The 26,241-nt window shown below is 34.3% G+C and overlaps 1 protein-coding gene across 1 annotated transcript; it reads right to left on the reverse strand.

Annotated features, from left to right (window-relative positions):
- Positions 1 to 256: 256 nt before the first annotated feature.
- CNR1 (cannabinoid receptor 1) lies at positions 257 to 25,981 on the reverse strand. Its single transcript, XM_074187131.1, has 2 exons — positions 25,445 to 25,981; positions 257 to 6,724 (listed from the first exon to the last, which is right to left on the reverse strand). The coding sequence occupies exon 2, from the start codon at positions 6,660 to 6,662 to the stop codon at positions 5,244 to 5,246; it is 1,419 nt and encodes a 472-aa protein (XP_074043232.1). The 5' UTR covers positions 6,663 to 6,724; positions 25,445 to 25,981; the 3' UTR covers positions 257 to 5,243.
- Positions 25,982 to 26,241: the final 260 nt, after the last annotated feature.

The following is a 26,241-nucleotide window of genomic DNA, read 5'->3' on the forward strand; positions in this document are numbered from 1 at the left end:
AAGTAGTTTTAACTACCATGCTCTATTTAGCTAGATTTAGCAATGAATAAATTCAAACTATTTAGATTTTACTGAGTCCATTCACACTATAAATATTAAATTCATTGTACTTTATTAGACTATTCTCTGAAGTCTAAGTGAATAAATGTTCTTTGATGACTATATATTTTTCTTTACTGTTGATCAACAGATACATGTGTATGTGTATAGGAACACATACACCATTGCTCAATTAAATTTCATAGACTCCTTTGCCCATTTCCCCAAGAAATATGTGTGTCATTTTGGACAATGCTAATTTTTCTATAAATACAAAAGAGATGAATATGAATGTCTTATTCTTTTAATGTTATCACATGAAATGAGAAAGTAGCTTCCAAGGTTGCTTTGGATCCTACATGATAATCTATGGTTCTATTTGATTGCAGTTGGGTTTTGAATTTGAGATGTTGGGTCACTATTTGTGTCCCTACTGAGATGATGTCTAGGCAAACAGTGAATTCAAGGACTTGATCAACATGTGAAATTCCTGAATCACAGATTTGCTTGGTTTTTAAAGATTCATCACTATCAACTATATCTGATAACAGAGAAAGCAATGAATTCAGTGATATTTAAATAGGAGCTTTTAAAGTCACATACACTTTGAAAATTATGGGTATGATTAAGCATTTCCTCTTTGTGTATGCTTAATTCCATAATAAAAATGAAATATAGCCTAGATATAGTCATACTAGAGAAATACTATTCTGCCATAGGTAGTTGAATGGTTGAAGCTACTTTTAATGACAATTTTACCAGAACTTGTGTACAAAGTTTCATACAGATTACTAACAAGGTATTGCAGTGGGTTGCAGGGATGTTACCAGATCAACAAACATCTAACAATACAATATTCTTCTAAGAGAAAGCAATAATGTTAGATTTACAGACAATAAAGAGTTGTGTTCTTCACTTTGAAACATTATAAATAAAATTTCAAATAATCCAGCATCTTGGCTACTTATTATTACAAGAAAAGGTTTCCCTTCTTGGGGAACCACATATCCCCAGCACCCAAAACATGGAATCCATCTGAAGATAGCTTTTAGGTGACCATTGCAACTTAAACGCACTGCCCTATCTGAAAAGCACTGATTTTAGGCCACTGCTTATATATCTGGCTTTTTTTTAAAAACTTATTTACATACATTCAGCCCAAATCAGAAGATAAAATGTCTTGTCTATGTTACAATAGGTAACATTAACATTTCATCAAAGGGCCAGTGCAAGGAAAAAAAAAACATTTTAGCCATAGCACAGTATTTAGGAGATCTTAAAATATCATACAAATATACAATTAGATCATGAGAAGTCTAATTTTGCACATGAAATAGGTGGTCTCTTTTACAGATATGAAACACCTGAAATGGACAAATAGAATGATAACTACAGTGCTATTCAAGCAGGGTCAAATTCCTGCAGTGGATGGTGTTGCTTATTTCTTGCAGAAGTGATCTGAAGCACCTGATTCTCATTGGCTTCTGATGGTACCATCACACAGCTTTATGGGGTCCTGGCAATTAGCTGGTGTTTAGATATGCAATCTCTATGATTTAGCCCATCATAAACCTCAAGTTTCTTCTGCATTATGCATATGAACATATAATGGAAGAAATTTGAGCTTGGTGACCAGTTACTGGATTGTTTGCAGCTGTGAAGACCAGACCAAAAGAACTCTGTGCTTGGATCAGCAACTGTAAAGAAATAGAGTCAACTGGGAGTATGGCCATTGATGAACTATGATCCACAGTGGTGAAGTGCTTAGGACTAAGACTCGTGAGTTGTTTTGATAATTTTTAATCACCAATGGAAAGCTGATGACGGTGAAGCAGGATTGCCTAAAGCATACTCACACATAAACCACATTAAATAAACTAGCTTTGTTTAAGAAACTGATTTATTAACTATTTGTCATTCTAGTAACTATATTCAGCAGGGAGTATGTTTTAGTCACTTGAGTTAGCAAGTGATTAAAAAAGGCAAAGGGTGCAGAACTAGTTTAGAATGTATGTATGTAAAGTATTGTAGCAGATACATGATAGTATCTCACAAGATGCTATTTCTTAATACATAGATAAGCACCGAGTTTAGTGCTGACAGCCCCGTTGTCCCTTGATTTATTACATACAATTTAGATCTTGAAAGCACAACAAATTTACAAAATCTGCATTGAATTCACAGGAACACAGTTTCAAAAAAAGGCTCTTAGATTTATTTTTTTAAATGGTGGCCTTCCTCCAACTCCTCCTCCCACTCACTTTAACTGAGGTCAGAGTTTCATAACAGAGTGGAGAGTTGGTAGCTACCTGGTGAATTCTGAACTGTGCAGATAACCTTTTTTGGATAATTCAGGGCAAAGAAATGGTTATTTTTTTTAAAAAAGGGTTATTAGACCCTAGTGGAATTTATTCATTAATCAGCCTTCTTTTCTTCTGCAGTAAATCATTACTACTATAGTACCCTAAGGTCTCATCTGCATAGACCAGAGATACACAGGCTTAGAGATTTTGAGGCAAATTTGAATTATGAAGACAGCCAATTCCAGTTTTGCCCACAGAGCAGTTTGATCAGAGATCACACTTGTGGGGTGGGAGAATAGGATAAGGGAGATAAGAATAATAGAGGAACTTTTTTCCACTGAATTTTGCAAACTTTCCATTTCACCTTATGCTTGCACAAACCTAGCCTTGGAGTGCTTCAGGAGTAATGATTTGTCTCCTAAAGGAGAGAAAATTGTTTATAAAAATATCCATCCGGGTTTATCAGCCTCTTAAGAAATCTCTTTCTAGGGGCAGCTAGGTGGCACAGTGGATAGAGCACCGGCCTTAGAGTCAGGAGTACCTGGGTTCAAATCCAGCCTCAGACACTTAATAAAAATAATTGCTTAGCTGTGTAGCCTTGGGCAAGCCGCTTAACCCCATTTGCCTTAGAAAAACCTAAAAATAAAAATCCCATTCTTTATTGAAAGAATACTCATTTTTGGTTCCATATGAAAGTGTGAAGGAATAAAAGGTTGGACCCTAAAAAAACCAACAGCCTCATTTTGACCAATCTTTACTTGTCAATAAATCTCACTCAACTGCCATAATTAAGACAGCAGTCTCCTAAAAGCAGGGCTTGCAGAGGAAAAATAAGTCAAAGAGGTCTGGGTAAAAGAGAGGAGTGATCTTGCTAGTTTGGGTTCCCAAATTGAGTCAGCCTCCAATAATCAAGACTGCATCTCTTCAGAATCTAAATAAGCTGCCCAGCTCACTATCTTCTTGTGACATGTAGGTTGTGACAAGCAGACATGCCTCATTAGTGGTGAATTTGAGAAACATCTGAGATCTCTTTAGTGCTATTAAATCTAGGATTCACAAGGACTAGATGAACCTATTACCTTTTTTAAAAAATGGTTTCAGGTTTAGTGAGGCACATTCATCCTTTTATAATGAGGTCTGCCTCCTTAGAGATAGATGGGGATGGAAATATCAAATGAGGAAATTCCCTTTACCAAAAAGGTAGGCAGCTAGTCTGCAGTTTTATTAAATTTCACATTTTCCAAGAGCAATCAGAGCTTCTTCCAGGGTAATATAGCCAGTTTGTGTCAGAGAAGACCCTTGAAAATCCATGTCTCCCTAACATTCCTTTATCCCTTCATTCTGTCTCCTTATATTTAATGTTCTGTACCCCAAGTTGGGAAATTAGTATTATTTTCTTTAGCATTGAAAATGCAGGATTTTTCATTGAATATATTTAATCAATTGCTCCTTGAGAAGTGTTGTTCTTGAGTAACACTAAAGGATACTTTTTCATGCTTGATAAACTTTCTCAAGTGGATGAAAATTTTCTAATTTTTTTTTTTGCAGTCTATAGTTTCATTAACCAAGATGTTCAAAAGAACTCAATTTTAGAAACTGAATTCATGTGCAAAGAGCGCAACAAGTAATACAATTTACACCTAGTCACAGTATTCTAACTTTATAATATCACTGTGACACAAACACATTTACAACCTACACACACACACACACACACACACACACACACACACACATACAAACATATGGAAATTCACACTCACATAGTATAATTCAGACAATACTTCTTTTCAATTAAAATAAATGAAGACACTTGTTTGGCCTCCCAGGCAGAGAATCTACCTAAACCTGGAATATAAGAATGCAATACTTTTCAAGTATACATCAATGGCACAGTGATAACACCTTACATTAATATTGACACATGCTGTCTTAAGAGATCTGGGGATAGCTAAAGACTTGAGGGGGAAAAAAAATCAGGTGTTGGATAGAGAAACCACTCTAATCCTTTTCTCTTTAGGTCTTGGAGTCAGATTACACAACCAGTCAGCAATAGTCCAGAAGACCCTAATTAAATGTTCTTATAAGAAAATGCTAACTGAATTATTTTAGAACTCAAAATTGCAACTTAAAGTTGCAAAGTTGGGGTTGATAAATATTGTTCATTATGGAGAATGGGTATACTGTTATTCTTAAGTTGTGTTAACAAAAAAATTAAGGGTTGGGGGTATTAAAATGTCAAAAAAACGACTGAAAATATTGGAGACAATAAAGTAGAATATTTCTAAAATCACTGAATGGATGATTGACAAATAAGCGTTTTCACTGGAACTTATCCATTGTATACTGTTTCCATAGAAATCTATATCTTTCTATATTGGTCAACCAGACAAATATAAATAACATGTAATAAACATCAGTACACAATTCAAAGGACAATACAATTTTACAAAATAGTTCTAATTCTGTACTGCAGCTTTTAGGGGAAAAAACAGAAACCTCTGTTACTTATAGACTTAAATACACTTTACATTAGCATGAAAGTTATGGTTACAAAGGTTTTACTCATTTGATGGAATTTTTAAAACAGTTGCTTAAGGTTTAGGTCATGTTCCCCCAAAGTTTTTTCATTTATTTCAGTGGAGTTTTTTCCTTCATGTAGTCAAAAATGGGTGACTCAGGTAACATGCTTTAAAAAAACCAATTTTTTTTAAAATTGTAAAACCTTTGAAGAGTTATATTTTAATTTCTCATTGTTTAAAATGACTAATGATCATCGTGACAATTACTTTTTAACTGAATATGGTAAACTTAAAAATGTGAGAGGATAAACTCCTTTAAACAAACAAACAAAAAAAAGCCTCATTTCTATTCTCCCAATGTGGTTCAGAAGTCTTCAGCTCACAACGCCTCAGCCGTGGTATCCGTAGACACAGACATGGTTACTTTGGCAATCTTAACTGTACTCTTGATGCAACTTTCAGCAGCCCTGTGAACATTGCCTGCACTATTTGCATGTTTGTGCAAGCAGTCGGATTCCCCCATACTGTTGTCGAGGGGCTGTGCTGTGCCTTCACAAGTAGGGAACATGCTCCGGAAAGCATGCCTCAAGTCCTTGCTCCTCAGAGCGTATATAATAGGGTTCACGGTAGAATTCAGTAAGCAGAGCATACTGCAGAAAGCAAACACTGTCTTAATGAGTTTGTTCATTTTCCCAAAGACATCATAGACCATGATGGCAAGCAGTGGACCCCAGCATATGATCAGGACTACCAGAATAAGGACAAGGGTTTTGGCTAACCTAATGTCCATGCGGGTTTGGTCAGGTCTAGTGACCTGGACTTTGCCATCCTCTGATGTGTGAATAATGATGCTCTTTTGAGTGCCTCGTTGGATCATTCTGACTGCATGACTATGTGCTTTCCATAATATATAAACATAAGCATACACAATAAACAGAAGAAGAATACTAGTGACTCCAATCCAGAACATCAAGTAGGTTTCATCAATAAGAGGAAAGATGTCTGAACAAACTGATTGGAGCTTCTTGCAATTCCATCCTAGCAGAGGGAGCACAGCAATCACAATGGCAATGGTCCACATAACACAAAATGCTACCACAGCCTTTGGTCTGGTGACGATCCTCTTATAAGCAAGTGGCCTATGAATGGATATGTATCTGTCAATGGCCGTGAGAAAGAGGCTGCCAACTGAGGCTGTGAAGGAAGCTGTCACTCCACCCAATTTGAACAAAAATACATTTGGGCTATCTTTCCGGTGGAACACATGAAAGTCAACAAAACTGTAGACAAAAATGACACTGCCCAACAGGTCTGCCACTGCCAGGCTGCCAATAAAGTGATAGGATGGTCGACAGCGGAGGCTACGGGAGTGAAGGATGACACACAGCACCAACAGGTTCTCCAAAACTGTGAAGGTGCCCAATGTGAGGGACAATACCGCAATGGCCAGTTGCTGACTAGGATTTAGAATCATGAAACATTCCATGTCCATGAAGTTCTCTCCACACTGGATATTATCCTCATCCTTGTATGAGGATAAAGATTTGTTGTTATAAAACTCTGTGATATTTATCTGGTCTGATGGGATTAATTGGGGATTATCTCCCACAGTCATTTTTTCTTGGAATGGACTACCCCTAAAAGAAGTTAAAGGGAACTTCTGTGGGAAGTATCCTAGTTTGGATGCCATGTTGCTTTTGATATCTTCGTACTGAATATCGTTAGAACCTGCGTAGAGGAGGTCTGTTGTGATGGTCCGGAAGGTGGTGTCCGCGAGGCCATCTAGGTTGGACTTCATAACCCCTGTTTTCAATTATGCAAATTTTGAAAGGATCCAGAAGAAACACAGAGTAGGAAATCCTAGTAGGAGAAAAAATATAAGAAACAGTCAAGGAAGATAAAACCAGGAAGACACAAAATAATATTATAAGCAACGAGTTTCAAAGTTTGGCAGCTAAGAGGTTCATGAATAAGAGGCTAGATCTCTAGTCAGGAAAACCCAATTTTAAATCTCACCTCAAACACTCACTAGTTGTCTGATCTTGGGGATATCAGTTAATCTCTGTTTGCCTCAGTTTTCTCAATTATAAAGTGGGGATAATAAAAGCTCCTATCTTCCAAAGTTGTTATGAGGATAATAACTGAAAATCACTTAGCACAGTGCCTGGCACATAAAGATAAGGGATACCATATAAACACTAGATATCATTGAGTGGTATTTTATTACACAACATATAGAAACACATAGGAAACTTGATCTCATTTAACATGAATCTGTTGAAAAAGCATCAGACCTTAACCAGGAAGGATCCAAGTTTGAATCTTGCTACTGATACAGTCTGATTACAGATCAAGCTGTTCTCAAAACCATTCAAATTCATCATTGATTTGTGAGAAAGCCATAAAAAGATGTGATACCACTAAGCACTAGAGCTTTTTACCTCAAATCTATCCTCCATAGGTCACAGTTCTGTCTACTCATGATCTGACAGATTTTTTGTTCTTTATACCCTTAACTCCTATTTATTACTGAGATCTTAAGGGGTTTTTAGGCCCAGAGCTAGAAGGGACCTCTAAGTCATGTAGTTCAATCTGCTCATATTAAACAATAGAAAATTGAGTTCCTGAAAGATTGTGATTTGCCCAAGGTCATACAAATAGACTCTCATTCTGACTTTTGAGATTTTCCATAATCTGCTCCCATCTTACTTTGTTTCTATCTACTCTCTCAAATATAGTCTCTGCTTTGGTCAGATCAGTCTCTCCACTGACCATGAACATACATGTGAAAGTTGGTGAGCAGAAGACTAATGTGATGAAAGGAGAATTTAAACTAGTAAATGTTGGAGACTAGTTTCAAATCCAGATCTCTGATTCTAATAACTTTTTTAAAAAAATCATTATGCTAATGCTAATTGTTATAGGGGGGAAATAAAATAAATGGAATTTCCTCATTTACAATAGACCTACAATCTAATTGAGGAGACAATTCAAAATAATAAACATTTATTAAAAACTTTATTGGAGCTTTTTGCAATTCCATCCTAGCAGAGAGAACACAGCAATCACAATGGCAATGGTCCACATAACACAAAATGCTAGCACAGTCTTTAGTCTGGTGACGATCCTCTTATAAGCAAGTGGCCCATGAATGGATATGTATCTGTCAATGGCCATGAGATCAAAATCCCTAAGTCAAAATGGCACACTAGCCTGAAAGATATGGCCGTGAGATTTGGATCTGGCACTGATTTAAGCATTAGTAATACAAAGACAAAAATGAAACTGTCCCTATTCAAGGGACTTTTCCCTTATGATTCTAAGTTTTTCACACTCCTTTCTTTTGTAAACTCTCTACTACATTTTGAATTGTTTATTCAAAATGCAATATGATAGAGCAGAAGGAATGCTGGCCTTAGAATTACTCAGCAACTGAGTTCAATGCCCATATTGAACTTTTATTAGCTATGTGACCATGGACAAACAACTTATCCTCTCTAAGGTTCAGTTTCCTTACCCAAAAAATTGGAATTCCAACACTTGTATTGGACCTACCTCATACGGTTATTGAGATCAAATGTTTTGAAAACTAATAGTTTTATAAACTTACAAAGCTATTATTATTTATATGTCATTCTCTTCTCCTCCCAAACCTGTCTTATGCTTCCTCACCTTTTGCCTTTGTCCTCCTCCCTAAAAATTCATTTCTATTTTCTGTACCTACTTCTTACCCATCCTTCAAGGTCCAGTTCAAACATCACCTTTCTAGTAAATATCTCTCTAACCACAACTGGTGCCATTTTCCTCCTCTAAATTTCAATAGCACTTCTTGTGCATGTACTTTTCATAATTTACTTTACATTTTCAATTTTCTCCATGTATATTCATTTTTCTTCCTAATTAGTTCAAAAAGCTTCTACAGAATAGAAGCCAGCTTTTATATCTCTTTGTATATCCTCACAGCACCATGATGCATGCAGTAGGTTGACAAGTATTATGGTGTACCCAAAGATCTATAACAAAGATCATTTGGCCATCATATCTTTCAGGTAAGTCTTCTAATTGCATGGAGAGAGATATTTTACCAACACTTTAAAGAGTGTCATCTACTCAAATAACATTTCCATCTGTAACCAGAGGAATCTATTCTTTAGCTCATGCAACCCATTAAGGGTAAGACATCAGATATGGGTTGGATGGAACAAGCATGTAATACCTGTCTCTTGGGATAAATGAGGCTAGTGGACCACTTTGGCTTAGGGATTTTGAGTTTAATAGGATTTTTGGTAGAATACCAGGATGATAAACTCCTGGGTATGTTGACGCATCAGACTATCTAAGGTGGAATGAACTTGCCCAGCTTAGAAATTAAGCTTCTGAATTGAACAACAGGGGGATTAGACCACTCTGCTCTTTCAGTCTGGGCAAGTAGGAAGACCTACCCCCAAAAAGTACAATTACGGGAGTACAAATTTTAGATGAAGAAGTTCTACAACTTTAAAGATGTTTAAGCAAAAAAAAAAGAATATGAGACCAAAATTCTCTGATGCCAAAGGATTTTATCCCTGGTTGTTGCACATGTGACCAAAATTCTAATTTAAATGCAACTCACAATAAAGCCAATTTTATAATCTTTTAGTTTTGGCCTCCTTTACAACTCATCATCATCCAATATAAGATATAGTTAGGTGTTGGAAATAAAATCATATGATTTTTCATGCTATTTGAGTATTCTAGTAATTTAAAAATGCCACTGTTCATATGCTGTAGTAACAACAAAGTTAATGGGATCATGACAGACAAATCCTTCTCTGAATTTCAATAATTCTTCCTTCTATTTCTACATTTGGATTATTACAGTAATTTCCATCTTATTGTTTTTGCATTGAGAGTTTTCTTTGAGAGTACTTGGGAGTTCATTAGTAATATAGTTTAGGCTTTGGGGGACGTGGCTGACATTAATTTTGTTTGTGTTTGCTACTGGGAAAATCATAATTGGAAATCTCTGGCAAAATGTGTGTCTGCACCTATTAAATTGGAAGTTGATTTTTATTAAAGTTGCAGTAAAACAATGACTCAACAACATCTAAATGGGTTTTACTAGAATTTTGCTTGTTTTAATGTAGACAGTACATTGAATCTATTTAAGTTATACATGGTACCTACAATGCCACCCACATATTGTCTATTGGATTGTATTAGAAAAATGCTTGAATTTCTGGATAATTGCCTTTCCACACACCCCCAGCATAGTACTGTCAAAGGCATTTCAAGATTGTATTACCATTTTTAATTGAATTTCTATCCATAATTTCTATCAATTTTTCACAGTATTTAAAATCATAATTTAGATAGCTAGGCAATAGTAGGCATTAAATAAAAATACTTTAATTGGGGCCATGTTATTTTGCTTTAGTTTTCTTTTTGCTATTATAATTGAATGGCAAATGATTTGTTTTGGTTTCCTATTCTCATGCTAGAGAGGAATTTACTCATACCCAGCTAAATCTTCACCCAACTCAAATATTTCATTGTGGTAGCTGCTTTGAGAACTACATTAAAAATATTTTTTTCTTCTAAAAATATGTTTAGTTGGTAACTGTTAAATTTTGTTAGCTGCTATTGTGTCAGATAGAAAGCTGAAAGATGGAATGATGGGATTCTTTATAGAAGTGTTTAGCCTTGGGTCCACAACCCCAAGGAACCCATGGATAAATTTCAGAGAGTCCTTTAACTTGTATGTGAAAATAATTTCACTAATCTCTAAAATTTCATATATTTTTTTAGGTTTTTTTTGCAGGGCAAATGGGGTAAGTGGCTTGCCCAAGGCCACACAGCTAGGTAATTATTAAGTGTCTGAGACTGGATTTGAACCCAGGTACTCCTGACTCCAAGGCCGGTGCTTTATCCACTACACCACCTAGCTGCCCCATCATATTTCTTTTACTCATGAGTTTAAAAAAAATTATTCTTGTAAGGGGTCTATAGGCCTCAACACATGTCAATGAGGTTCATAGCAGAAAAGGTAAAGAACTCTCTGTAAGTAATGCTGTCCAAACTGATATTGATGTTTTGGAATTTATTTTAATTCAATATAGTACCATTTATTAATAAGGAATAAACAACATGTGGAAGTTCTATTTTAAAATCTGAGTCTTACCAAAACAAAATGGGATTGGAATTGATGGGATGGAAATCATGGGAACCTTGGGAGGAAGTTTCCATTCAATCTTACCGTGTGTTATGGAGTGGAGAAAAGTTTTACCTGAGCCCCTAATTGTAGTAAAGCAAATTTCAAAACATCAAAAAAGGATAAATATGATATCATGGATTAAAATTCTATTGGAAAATTTTTCCCAAGAAAATTCTTAAGAATGAAATTCTAAAAACACAAAGAGAATCAGTTTCTATGGGGAGTTGGGGGGGGGGTGTGGAGAAAGGCTGTTAAAGCAATAATACTTGCACAGTGAATTCAAAACCCAACTTTCTTTAAAAAGAAAAAAAAGATATTTACTAAGCTTTGTAGTAAAGATGGAAGCTAGGTCAGATAACTTGTGCTAAATACAGAAGTGTGACACAGTACTGTAATAACAGTTTCAGAAGTGCTAAAGTTCAAAATGATTTTCCAGCAAGGAAAATGAAGTTTAATTTTTAAAGGAAATGTTTCTTAAGCTATATTGGGGTAAAGAAGATAAAAAATGAGAAAGGTCTTTCATTGGTATGGGATGGGACTGATGACAGTGTTGTACCAATACACTCCTCTTTGACTTTTCATGAATTTTTGGCCTGAAAAAGGTAACACAAAAATGGCACATAGGGAGTTGATGTTCAATAACAGAATAGTAAGAAAGTAGCTCATTGCCTTGATGATTTCAAGCAATCTGGCCCAGATGTACTACTTCATAGAATACTGAAAATAGGTGATTGTTTAGCCATTGCCAGTGATCTTTGAAAAGCTATGAAGAATAGGAAAAGTACTATAGATTTAGGAAAAAGAAAAATGTCCCAATTTTCAAAAAAGAAAATAGAATGAATATAATTTTAATCCCTATAAAAATTCTAGAGCAAGGGTTCTTATAGCCTTTTTTGTGTCATAGATAACTTGGCCTCTCTGATTGAATCCTAAGACCCTATTCTTAAAATAATGGTCTTAAATCCATAAAATAAAATTCATAGGGTTATCAGAGTAATCAATTATGTTTGGATAAAGCTACCAAAATATTTTAAAATAAATTTATAATTTTATATTAAAGCCTCTATTGTAGAAGTCATTATTAAAGGAATTATAATGAAAACTGAAAAAATGAATTAAAAATATTCTGCATGTCTTCATGAAGAATAGGTCTTGCCAGATTAATATCAACTTCTTTATTTAAAAAAGGAATATTCTACTTGTTTCAAAGGAAGGCTGTAGATGGTTTACCTACATTTTAGCAAAATATATAATAACATCTCAATTTATTCTTATAATGTTGACTAGGAGACAGCATAATTAGATGGATTTAGAGTAAGTCAAATGGTGGGATCCAAATAGTAGTTAATGACATGGTGTCAACTGTGATCTATCCATCTCTGCTTTGCTCTATGTCATTTAATATTTTTTAACAATGATAAAGATATAGAGAAAAGCAGTATGATACAGCAGGAAAAGGGCTCTGGATTTGAAATCATTAAATCCTGAGTCTAAATCCCATTTCTGTCACTTACTACCCTGAAACATTTTACCTGGTTTTGCCCATTTCCTCATTTGTTAAATGAAGTGTTTGAATTAATATCTAATGTCTCTAATACACTTTCCAGACTAATATCTTATGTTTCTATTATACTTTTCAGTTTGTTAAATTCCATGACTATTAAATTTTCAGGCTGGACATGCTGGATAAGACATTCTAAAAAGGCCTTGAAAGGCAAGAAAGTTTGAGTGAAATTGGATAAGATGAATTTTCATAGGGGTTAATATAAAATCTTACTCAGGCTTAAAGGATCACTTTACAACCATTAGAGGGGGGTGGGATTGCTTAATAGCATTTTTCTTCGTAAAAGTCATGGAGATTTTAATGATCTATAAGTTCAAAGCTTATGTAATCTTTGCCAGAATTGAGAGGCATCATGTCTAGGACTAGAGAGGTGATAGAACCATTAGAACCAGTATTTTGCCTAGGTCAGATGAAACCCTGAGAACTGCATGTTCAGTTCTGAGTACAACATTATAGTAAAGACATTGATTAACTGAAGAATGCTCAGAGATGTGGGCATCTAAGATGGTGTTTACTCATGTTTATGCTACATAAGAATCAACTGGAAGAAATGGATATAATTGTCCTGCAAAAGAGATTGGACTAGATATAATTGTTTTTGAAAGAATGTCCCCAGGGGCGGCTAGGTGGCTAGTGGATAAAGCACTGGCCTTGGAGTCAGGAGTACCTGGGTTCAAATCTGGTCTCAGACACTTAATAATTACCTAGTTGTGTGGCCCTGGGCAAGCCACTTAACCCCGTTTGCCTTGCAAAAATCTAAAAAAAAAATGTCCCACAAAAGAAGAATGTGTTTTCTGTGTGTTTTCTGTTTCATTTTGTTTTAACATAAGAGTATAATTAGAAGCTATAGGTAGATGTCAAAAAGAGGTTCATTTAGGTTTAGATATTAGGAAAAACTTCCCCCCAAAAAATAGAGCTATCCAAAAAGTGGAATAGTGAGTTCCCTCTCAATGGAAGTCTTCAAAAAGTATGGTTAATCACTTCTCAGGGATGTTGTAAAGAAAGTTCTTATTTAGAAATTGAATAGATTCCAATTTCCATTGGGCCTGTGAAGTCCATTCTAACTTAAAAACTGCAATTCTTGATTCACCTTCCAATAAACTTTGTGAGTTTAGAAACACTGGGGAAATGTTTTTCATCTGACCTAAATTGAGAAATCAAATAATTACTGAACTTTGAAATTAAGAGACTTGAGATAAACACCTATTTTGACTGCCAACTATGTGACCTTAGGAAAGAGATTGGATAAGATGACCATTAAGGTCCCTTTTTTCTTTAACTTTTGAGATTCTATAAGTACCAGAATAGAAAAGATTCTAGTCCTATGCTAAACTTATTTTTGCTTGCTCAATGTTTTTATATTGTTTTTGATAGACTTATAAAAGGCTTAAGAGATATCTAATGGATATACTTATTAAATGAATTAGGTCCTTAATTTCAGAGTTCAAATTCCTTCTAATTCAATATTATAAAATCTCTTGCAGGGGAACCCCCCAACTCCCACCCCCAAGTGCTGCCCCCCCCATTAATAAGGAACATTTTAGTAAATTATATGCTTTCAGTATGATAGTAGACCTTTTTTCTCCCTTGAGCAAAATTCATAATATCAAGGAAATATATTCATTACTGTTGGGACAGTACAACAGTCACCAAGTAAAATTTGTTTCAGAATTATTCTCATTCAATGTGGTTTAATATTTTCATGTAATAATTAATCAAGTAAATTGACTAGTTTGTTTCCTTTTCCTCCAGAGCCAAATTAAAATAGAAAATTGAGTTAATTATTCAGATATTTCAGATAAAGTATGCTATCACTTAATTTGAAACATTACTAATGTATTTTCCAATATTAAAAAGAAGTCTATTATGCTGGATGTTGACTACTGACTTCCAAGCCTTTAGCTCTCCATAAACATTTCAATGGTAGAAAAGAAAGTGAGAACAATATCTTCTAGAAACAACATAAAACCAAATATTAGAGATTCTTCAAGGAAATGTGGAAGTCACTAATACAGATACATTTACAAATACATGTATATATATTTTTATATATCTTAAGACACATAGATATATATTTTACTAAAGATAAAACTCAATCCTTTAAGACAAATTAAGGCTCCCCAAAACTATTTTTTCACTTTAACCTTGTTTTGAAGATATTTCCATCCACTTTGTACTTACTGCTGTCCACATAAACTCGTGAAACTCAATACATAAAAATATTTTCTTTCAAACTCTTGGGCAAATATTCCAATATAGAAAATTACACTAAAAACCCCCTAGATGTTTAACACAATTAAAGTGACAGTGAATCATTCTTATAAATTGCACAAAAACATCCTTTCCAATGCCTAGTTTTTACTTATTTCTGTCTTTACATTTAATATTTCATATATCTTAGTATATTAATATATTAATAATATAAAGATATATTCCCTCTAAATTCTTCACAAGGAAAAGTATTCAAGTGTTTCTGATATGACATTTTAAAACAAAAGAAAATAGAGTTTCAACTTAATAGAAACAATGGCTCACAAACAAATATATTCATAGATATTGGACTTCTTAAAATGAGATTTGATTATTAAAAATAAAGGTAATCAATTTTTTTTCTAATAGCTGAAACACACAAGTACATTCTCTTACTATAGTTTTGATTTCTTAGCATTCAGAAGTAGAAACTCAAAGTAAGAAGTTTTAAATGTGCTACATGCCCTCCCACTTGTCAAGGACATTTTTATTTCCTTTCTCTTTGATCAACTAGCAAAAAGGTACACTGAGGTCATAGTTCTTAAAGACCAGTTTTTAGGAATGTCTTGTTGCTTAGTATTCAGAGAATAATCTTGGAGCATGATTTTGTGATACAGATCATGAATTAAAAAGAGAATTTCTCTTTCCTGAATTCTCTCACTAAGCATCATTCTTTGTCACTACCAACAAATCACCTAGTGGAGGGCTAAGGAATCATTTCCATAAGATATCCAGCTTTGCAATTCTGGGTAAGAGGCAGAATTGGATGGGGGAGATCAGAGCACTTGAGACTTCTTTCCTTTTATTCCCCCACCCCATAAATTGGTCCTCACAGAATACTGGGTGAGCATGCACCAAGAAAATTGTGCTTGCTTATCTATCTATCTATCTATCTATCTATCTATCTATCTATCTCTCTATTATATATATATATATATTATAATAGACTCAGAATCATAGAAAACTTCATAAGTTGGAAGCTTTAACTCTAGATTACCAACTGATTTAGTATAGAACCATTCTCCTACAAGCTTTCCACTTTGTTGCCTTGCCCATCGACAGCCAAAACTAATTAAACTTGACCATTTCATCAAGAGATTATAATAAGAAAGGAAAATGGAAGGAAGGCACAGTTTCTTACATTGTGAAAATTATGATTTGGTGGCTTGTTTTAGTGACATCTTTGAAAAATCTCAACAAAACAAAACTAGGGATAACTTAAATAGGGACAATTTCCTGTAGCATTTGCCTTTTTTGACCTAGAAGTCTTCTCAAGGTAAGGGATTAATAGGATTATAGGTAGCACATAGAAAACTTAAAAGAGACTTCTAAAAATTAAGAAATTCAATTTAGTTTAAAATAAATGTTAGCTTCACTCTACTAGAAAAGGTACTAGTCATCAATGAGTCAAGGGGAAAGAAAAGTTTTTCCTTCGATTCTTTCCTGAAATTAGACTACAATCTAGAATAAGCTTCCAGCATCTTGCCATCATCATCACTGAATTCATGACTATGAAAAATATACTATGAATATTCATTTATTATAGTAATGTGACCACTAGTTATGGTCCTTAGTATATTCCAGAACTTTTACATATTATGAGGCCTAATAGAGATATTTGTATGGTAGTATCACCTCCCTTGTAAGACAAGAAAGTAGAACCTTTCCCTACTTAAGTATAGTTTCATTGCTTGGATTGAGCAAGCAGACAGTTATTAAAATATTTGACAATAGAAAGATCTATAATAATGAAATAATAATGGGTTGTCTATAACTAAAGATGGTGCCTCTTATCAGTCTATCCATGGAGGTTATAAAGACAATAGCTGGCACTGATATAAGGGCTCCTGTTATCTAAGACATACTTATAATCTTAATTATATATTCCTGGATGTTAAGTTCCAAGTTAATTCAAGTCAAATCAATTCTTTCCTTACAAAAATGCCTGTTAGTCTTTATTAATCATTCTCAAATTAGTTTCTGTACATGAGCGAAACTTTTCACAACTACCATAGAAGTTGTATAAAATGCTAGCCACTAGATGGAGTGGCTTATACAAACCCACTGTGGCCAATTACTTTTTGTTCAGTGGCTATGGGTTTTGTTCTATGTGAATGAGCAATCTATCTTTCTACTACAATGCTTTATGCAATTTAAAAATGAATTAATTGAAAGCTAAATGAGAAAATGTTAGTTGGAGGAAAATAGTCAATTGTTACTCTTGCCTATAAAATAATAAATTTAATTCCCTTTTCTTAGGCAGAATGGTATGTGGAAATTCTAATATACTAAAAAATAAAATTACATGTGAGAATTTGGAACTTGGCATCAAGAAAATAAATTAAAGTAAGGAAAAATGTTTTTTCTCCAGAAAGTCAATGATATCCCTATGCAGAAAATAATAACAGAAGGGAAAGAATGTCTCAGAGGCCAAAGTCAATTGTAAGAATAATTACATCATTCTTTCTAGAAGACACATAAGTTTCCATTCTTTAGAATTTGGAAAAATCATGAAAGTCACAGCATAGGTAATCTTTATTTCTTCATTCTGTTAAGTTTATAATTAAACTGTAATAGTTTTAAAAATTACATAGAATTCTCAGTCAATATACTGCTAATTAAGCTTGTGATGGTAAAACTGACCACTGAAACTTCAAAATATGTTCAGATTTGCCCATTTTTGGATTAGTTTTAATAATCCTTGATTTACTGCAAAATATTTGTTCTTATCAGTATCATTTCAAAAATTAAATCTATTTGTTTCTTCTACCCTGGTAACAAGTGTTGAAGGGAAGAACTTCCCAACATCTATGGGAGGGGGGGGAGAGAGAGAGAGAGAGAGAGAGAGAGAGAGAGAGAGAGAGAGAGAGAGAGAGAGAGAGAGAGAGAGAGAAGAGAAGAGAAGAGAAGAGAAGAGAAGAGAAGAGAAGAGAAGAGAAGAGAAGAGAAGAGAAGAGATAGCAATTGACCACATCAATTGTACAGAGGAAAGAGATGCACTCAATGTGCTTCAGTTTTATAATGTTGGATTTAAAAAGTGAGCATGAAACACAAGATCCTCCATTTACTTCTGGCACATAACTTAAAGATTATTTATCCTTAACTCCTGATTTTTCGAAATGATCATACAATTATAGATTTAGAATGGGAAAGGACCATCGAGTCAAGCCCCTTCATTATGGATGAGAAACTGAGGCTCAGGGCATTTCAGTGACTTGTTTGAGGTTAACCAAGTACTAAGTACACAACTCCTGACTCCAGTTTTATTGTTCTTTCTATTATAATATGCTGCTATTACGTAAATAAAAATTATGTCTTAATCAAGCTAGGAGGCATTCTTCTTATAACACTGCTTTATACAACTTAGATTCTAAAATGAAGTGTGCTTTGGAAACTTCTGAAAGGGCTCAAAAGAGAGTCTTGATGAAGGATATTTTCAAAATACAATGATCATTAGATAGTTAAAATGACTGATATTACTCAATCTTAGGTAAGGAATGGTTGAAAAATAACAATAATAGTCTTCATAAGCATAAAAGGTGCTACTATACAGATGGTGACTGACTGTAAAAAAGCAGAAGAAAAGAGATAACGCTGTAAGAAGACTGTAAGTCAGAATTAAAGGAAGACTTCCCTGGTAATGTGGGCTTTTGCAACATTGGAATGGGTTGCTAAGAGAATCTGCTTATTTTAGAATGGCCTTTCCTAGAGATCTTTTTTTTTTTTTTAACTAGAAAGCTTCTTAATTGAAATAGTATTGGGGTAGCCTTGTCTAGGGGTAAGAATAAAGAGTCCATGTTCTCTGAAGATTCTTCTAGTCTTTGATCCCGTTGTGTTTCTAGACTTATCCAGGAAGAACCTATCATATATTTAGTTCAGAAAATAAAAGTAGCTTTGAGCACTAGGGTGTATATTTAGTTACAAAATACATATAAACAATTAAGAACCCTCCACAACAAAGTTTACTTAATTCTATTTGCAAAAATCTGTCCTGTATGAGTGTGTGTACCAAATATCTGCCAAAATATCGATTTTGATCAGTAATTTTGCTTAAGAGTCCATGCTTACCTATTTTAAAAAATCAAGGATGATAAAAAAATAAAAGAAATTACAATTTATCCTTTCATATTTTAAAATACTTAATTTTCAAAACTCTAGCTAAATGCTGCAGTGCAGGATGTAGAACTAGGGCTGTACAGTCAAAGTGAAATAGAGGACTTTGTGATTACCTGAGTAATTCAGGCCAGCAGCCAATGGTTTTGCTTGAATTACCAAGTTAATTAGGCAACTCTTAGTACTCTATAAAGAGAGCTGGATCATTTAAATAAAAAAAAAATCAACCCTAATAGTTATAACTATATAAGAGTAGAGTCTCAGAGTTTAGGCAATGTGACTCCTTCAGAAAGAATCCATTAAATAGATCAGATAATTTAGGCAATCTTTAATGTGTTTATTACTGATTTAAGATATAGCTACCCTATGCATATATTAGATAATAAACTGATCTAAATAAAGAGGATTCAAGTAAAATAATATGTCTATGTAATGTTTCTATATTGTTAACCTATATGAAGTGAAAAAGTCTTTTTTCAAAAATGACCAAATCCTTTTTTTCCCATAACTAAATTCCTTTGTTTGCAAAAATACTATTTGAAAAATATTTGTCTACATAAACTGGATAATAAAAATAATATTGCTTCATTTTGTTTTATTTTCCCCACATTACATTCATTCTTTCTTTACCTTAACTGATATTAATTCTCAAGGCAAAAATTTTCCAGTACCTAAAGAGATAGAATTGATAGTATTTTGAAATTTTGGTTCAACTCATATTGGAGTTCACAAAACACCTAAGAGCCTAGTAAGGAGCAAATCAAGCTAACTTTTAAGACTTTTTGTTTTTGGCCACACAACTAGGTAATTTTTAAGTGTCTGAGGCCAGATTTGAACTCAGGTACTCCTGACTCCAGGGCTGGTGCTCTATCCTCTGTGCCACCTAGTCACCCCTAGACTGTATAAACTTTTTAAAAATTAAAAAAACAGTGTGACAAAAGTTTGAGTTCATAGTGATACTGACTTTCCATACATTGGATATTTCCTTTTTGTTTGTCTTATTCCCTATAGAAGTTTAGCTCAGAGCAACACTTAATGTATTATCTGGAGTCAAGTGGTTTAGTCAAAGTACTGAAATATACCACTGACTCAAATGAACCTCCCTCCCTTTTGGCACTCAGCAGCAATAAAACTTCTTTAATTACACTTTCATTTTAGTAAATAGTCTAAAAATGGGAAAGAACCAAAAAAGATGGAGAGGTAATAGTGAAGGCTTCCATATGAATTTCTTGGTTGTAAAGCATGGAAGAAAACTAATTTCCTCATTATGTTAGTATTTTAATGCCATTTAAATACTCTGCTAACATACATAAACAACTTGTTAAAAGTATTTGCCAGTATATTAAGCCACCATACCAGATTGCCTGGCAAGGGTACACATTTTGAAATATGCCTCTGCCTTTCTTTAGGATAGAATAGAAATTTTTTAGTAAGAATGGTAAGAAAAAAACAAAAACAAAAACAAACCTATAATGTATGACTGGTTTAAGAACCCATGCTGCACTCTATCTACTGCCATAAAATACATAATATAATTCAAAGTTATGCTAATGAATAGTTAACTAAGCTGAAAGATCACCAATATTCTTTTATCCAACCAAGACAAACTCCTAGTTCTAACTGAATAATATGCAAATCTGGGATGGGGGGAGAATTGAAAAGAAAATTGAAAATAAGAAAATAGGAGTATTGGCTTCAGAAAAGTCACTTACCACCTATTCTTCAGAAAGGGAAAGTGGGGGAACAAACCAACTAAAAACTTATTTGTTTCCCCTTTTTTGTATTTATAACACTCCAGTTCCATTTTATGAACTAACTTAATCATGGATCCAAAAACTACTCACTGCACTAGTGCCTTCTAAGAGAAGAAAGTTAGCTATAAATGACAACTATTTATATCAGTCACATCTCACATATTTAAAAAAAGAAAAACAAAAAATAAAACAAAACACCCCTCCCCAACCATCTTTGGGAACTTCCTAAAGTGCAGGTGTGAAAATTACTCCAGCTGGGGCTGAAATAGAATTCATAGTATTTCCTAAACAACTTGCTAAAGCTCAACATTGAACATTTACTCAAGTTGGGTGAGTAAACAATGCTTTCCCCACATTTTTTGAAGTCTGAACCACAATAAGATGGATTATAATTAAACAAAATTCAATATCTTTAGAGTTGTCTGACATAAAACTAAATAAATGGCATCAGGTGACAATGTATCATTAAGTAATTTGGATGTGAAATGCACCAGATGGATGCTTCTACATGAAAGAAATTAATATGAACATTTGTATTAAGGGTATGTTTGCATATCCACGTTGTCCTTGGAATTTTAATGTATTAGAATAAGATATATTTAAATGTGATGCGTGCCTGTTTGAGATGCAAAGTTCACTTTCTTTAAGGCTTATAGAAGAGTCTTTAGATTAAAAATGGAATAATCATTTTATGGGAGTGCCTCTGACCTAGCAATACTGAAACAAGATCTAGAATCTAGAAAGAACTTTTTCTATTACAGGATTATAGATATCAAAATATTAGTCAGAGGCTATGAGGAAATGCTGAAAATTTTCTTTTTTATGAATTTTTTACAGTAATAATTTGCTCATTATCACAACAACATAATTCTATGAAGTATATCAAGCTATATATTATCTTTTTTTGTGCAATAACTATCTTCGATGTCTCTTCAGATCAGGAAAATACTAGCTTCTAAGTAAATAAAAATGACAGACAGACCTAAAAAAAATAGGACTGCTAATGTTAAAGCATTTAACATTAAATTTACAATAGAATGCCATTACTGTTTATCTGGAATATTAGTAAGAATGTTCTTGGACAAAGGAAGTTTAGGATTTCTATTTAATATAAACAGCTTTATCATTCAAGGTGGACGTTGTCCTTTAAACCTTGCAGGTTTATATGCACAGCTGCTTTAAAATTGGCCAAAACCTAGTATATGCAGAATATATTTTAAATCAGTCCTTAATTTTTAAACCACCTCTCTAATTTTAAGAGCTGGCAAGTTGTTTTTTTTATATTTTGATCATGACATTCATTTATAGAAGATGTATATGCATGTGGTGGTACAAAAAAAGGCTGTAAAAATTTATATCCTTTACAGTCTGAGTAACCTTTATGATTTCTGTCAACTGAGGCTATTTTAAAGAAATCTATACAAATGTTCCATTTCATAAGGATAAAAGTAGTCTCACTTATGAATATCATGTATGTATGTATGCATACATGTCTGAGTTAGGCAGAGGCTGAAAACATTATACTGCCACAGAAAGTACAAAGAACTGGATTTTCTTAAATTAAACTGCTTTATTTTCTATGAGAATTTGATGAGAAAGAACCATAAATCAAGCAAAAGACATGAAGTTAAATTTGCCAATATAAAATATTCAGATTAGTTTATATTTTTCCCCTTGCTTTTTAAACTTCTTTATTAATATTTAATCAATCAGGACTAAGTCAACAGAGGAGGTAGTCTGAAAGAAGATAGATATTTGATACTTAAACCTTGTCTTTAATCATAGTTTTCAAGCAATTTTTGATCCATGTAGCATCTGAGTCAAAAGAATGGAGTTAGAATAAAAAGCTGTCTCAGTTTCTAATATTGTTTGTTTGATTGGGAAAAAAACATGCATATAAATAACAAAAGAGGCAGACTTACATTGGTTGAGACATGGCATTCTTTTAGTAGAAAGAGAATGCTCTCTTTCTTTCTGCAACTGGGCTAACATAATTACCCTCAAGAATAACAGGCACCAACCCAAAGAACAGGCTTCATCTTACTAACCAAATTCAAGGAGCCATAACCCAATCCTGCCTTCCGTAATCACATGTTGTGAGCTATTTTCAAATTCAATTTATTACTTTTCTTCTGTAGCGTTCCTGAATAGCTAATGGAAAACAATTAATTTCTTCATTTACCAACTTGTTTTCCAGGCAAGAAACATACCAGAGGCTTTGTGGAAAATATGTTGCAACCATTAATTCCATTTTCAAATTATTAATCTTATATAGCCAGAATCTAATTCCATATGCTAATCTGCAAAAATACTGAGAGTATGTCTAAATTTTCTCACAATATGATATGAGCAGTTTTCAAATGACAAATTTATGTCATTACAAAGTTTTCTAGGCTTTGTTTCAGTAATTAATAAACTAATACATCATACTCAATAGTTATCAATCTAATCCTTGTGGTTTTTCTTAAGAAAAGAAAAATGAATATGTCCTCAAAATAGTTCCTTGTAAGTAGGCTATCACATAATAAATAATTATTATCCTGGAAGATTTAATTTCCAACAGTTTCATCTTGGTAACATTTAATAATTTCATTATTTTAACAGTTTGAAATGCCAAAAGAACATACTGATCCTGCAACTAAGCTTGTTAGAGAAGGACAGCCTCACAAGCAAGACAGAGAAGAACATATTCCACTGGGAAAAGGATAAAAAAATAGAAATAACAGCTGGACAAAGCAACATACTTTCACATTTGTTTTCATTTTAATAACTAGAACTTTAGAATTCCAAACTAGATGCATTATTTTTTAAAAGCTATATAACTATTCAAAAGAGACTATGTATGCATGTATGTATATATGTGTGTGTCTGTATGCATATACGTTTATATATACTGATATCAAACATTTGGCATATGCATATGCAATCTCTCTTCTGGTACTAGATATGCATAATAGTATATATATATATATATATATTTTTACTTAAATGGCACAAAACTATGGACTTTCATCTTCTAGCACCATCTCACCCATACTGTATCTAAGGAAAACAGTGAGGTTTCTTTCCCATGATATATTTGATACATACCTTGGCATAGAGGACTTCCCAAGTTGAATAAGGAGATATCTTTGAAACAAAAAGAGGTCTTTTGTAGTAAATCTCATTAATATCTTATTTAAAATTAACAGGTTTGTTAAGACTAATTAATATAGGACAAAGTTTAAATTTCTTGCTCAACTACAATACTATTGTATTTCCAAACAATCTTCAAGCATGTATGTGTATGTATGTATGTATTTATATATGTAAATGTATATATTATAGAATGGTTAGGGTCATCTTCATATCACTATTTAATCTAAAAGTAATTTGTGTGACTGAAATATAAATGACATTTTGATAAAATTGCTCATAAATGAGTTTTGGGAAAGAGAAAAAGAGGTACCAAGAAAAAAACACAGAGAGAAAAATCAATGAGAATGTCTTTCATTGTAAATTACCAGTAGGATGGGATTAGAAAAGCAACACTTTAAATCAGATAAAGTCCTTTGGGAACCTAAGGGGCTAGTTGCTATGAGCTTCTCAATATACAGGGAAATAGATTAATATTAGTGGTGACATCATTGATCCTCAATGTGTACTGAGTTTCCTCTAAGAAATTGGCTTTCCCCCCTATTGTTCAAAGATATTAATTTAGGTGGTGATAAAAAATGAGGAGCAGTCACAGAGCCAATAAAACTCCTATAACATATTGAGGACCATAAAAACCTGTCCTAATCCCTCATTACATTAAATGCCTGAAGTATCTTGATATGCCAACATAGGAGCAAAAGCAACACTATTTGAAGAGAAAAAATACAAAGTGTATATGCATGATCAGGAAATTTATATATTTTATTCCCCCTTCCCAATTATATCTCAATTTAAAAGCTTTTTAAGATTAGAATTCATATATGCTTAAAACTCTCAAATGATCATGTTTCCTTACTTTTCCCATGTAGACATATCTATTTAGTTTGCAATCATTCTTGAAAAGTAAAAAACAAAACAATTAAGGCTAACAGCACAAAGGAAGAACTTTTAAAAAGAATTAAATATACTTGGTTATGAATTAGCCAAATTAGCCCCACTTTTTACTATTCAGGTTTTAGTTCAATGTTTAGCATTTGTTGTCTTGCTATCCTTATTGGCATTTTGCTATATGGGATGTTTATTGTTTCCTATATATTGCTTTTATAAGGCAGTTAAGGTTCCCCTTCATCTGTGTTCTAGATTTGGTGCAGAGGTAAGTTTGAATTAAAAAGACATGCTTGGAAAAAAAAGACATGCTTGTTGATGTTCATAGATCTTCAATAATAAACCAAGAACCCAATTGGCAAACGTTTCCTTATTATCCTTTTTCCTACAACCATATACAGATAAATACAGATAGATATTCGTCAGTGCACATTTAATAAAGAAATGAGAAGAATGTAAGAAACCTTAGGGAGAAAAAAGCAGGGGGCCCACTGAAAGGAACATGAAAGCAAACTGACAGCTAGATAGTTAAATAACCATACGGATGCATAATCTGTACGTATATATACACGCATACACTGAACAAGAAAAGCACGCACCAGCCGCTTCGGGGCTCATCACCCTGGTCAGCACCACAGGGGCGGGAGGAAGAAAAGTATTGCCAGTGGAACTCTTCCAATGCTTACCCTAATCATCCCCTGCTCGTCCTCCGGGGATTCAGTGCCCTCAGACCCTCTGGGGTTCTTGACAAACGTAGAGTCTGGAGGCTTCTCGGCTAGAATGAAAGATCCCACACTTATTCTATAGACCCTCCCCAGGGCAGGGAACACTGAAGGCGCCCCGCCCCAGGCCAGGGCCAGGGAGCCGGGCACTAGGGGAGTGAAGAGACGAGTGAGCCCAACAGGAGAGAAGAGGTGGAGAAGAAGGCAGAGAAGAGAGGCGGTGCTTGTAGGCGTGGGGAAGAGAGGGAGAGGAGGGGTAGGGTGGGCTACGCTAGGGTGGAGTGGGGTGTGTCCGTCAGTCTGTCCGCCTGGCAGTCGGATCTCCAGCCTGCACTCTTCTCTCACTGATCTAACCCCCTACTCGAAGAAACTACTCTTGTCTCAAGCTTTTTTTTTTTTTTTTGCGGGGAAATGGGCAGAGAAGCTGAGCCCTGCTGTCGCCCCCTTCTCTTGCTCTCTTTGACCCTCCCAAGACTTGTCAGCCCTTGTGCTTTCCCTTTCCCTTGCAGCTCAGCTGGGGCACGCCTGCCCCCTCCTCTGTCCGGGTGCCCCCCAGCCAGCCCGGGCCAGCGCGCCTGGCTCGCGCTGCTCCCGGATCCCTCTCCCGGCTCTCTGGCTGGTCTGCCTCTGCCTTGCCTTGCCTTCCCTCCTTCTCCTCCTGCTGCCTCTCCGTGTCTGTCTCTTGCGCGCTCTCTCTCCAGTCCCATTTATGAAGCTCGGGTCCCATCACGTGTTAATGAGCCTTTGTCCTGTCCCTGGCA

This window comes from Macrotis lagotis, chromosome 5 (assembly GCF_037893015.1).
Source record: "Macrotis lagotis isolate mMagLag1 chromosome 5, bilby.v1.9.chrom.fasta, whole genome shotgun sequence".
NCBI classification, from domain to species: domain Eukaryota; kingdom Metazoa; phylum Chordata; class Mammalia; order Peramelemorphia; family Peramelidae; genus Macrotis; species Macrotis lagotis.

Bases quoted from the DNA above. Each gene is read 5' to 3' on its own strand.
- CNR1 (XM_074187131.1), bottom strand. From the start codon at position 6,662: ATGAAGTCCAACCTAGATGGCCTCGCGGACACCACCTTCCGGACCATC.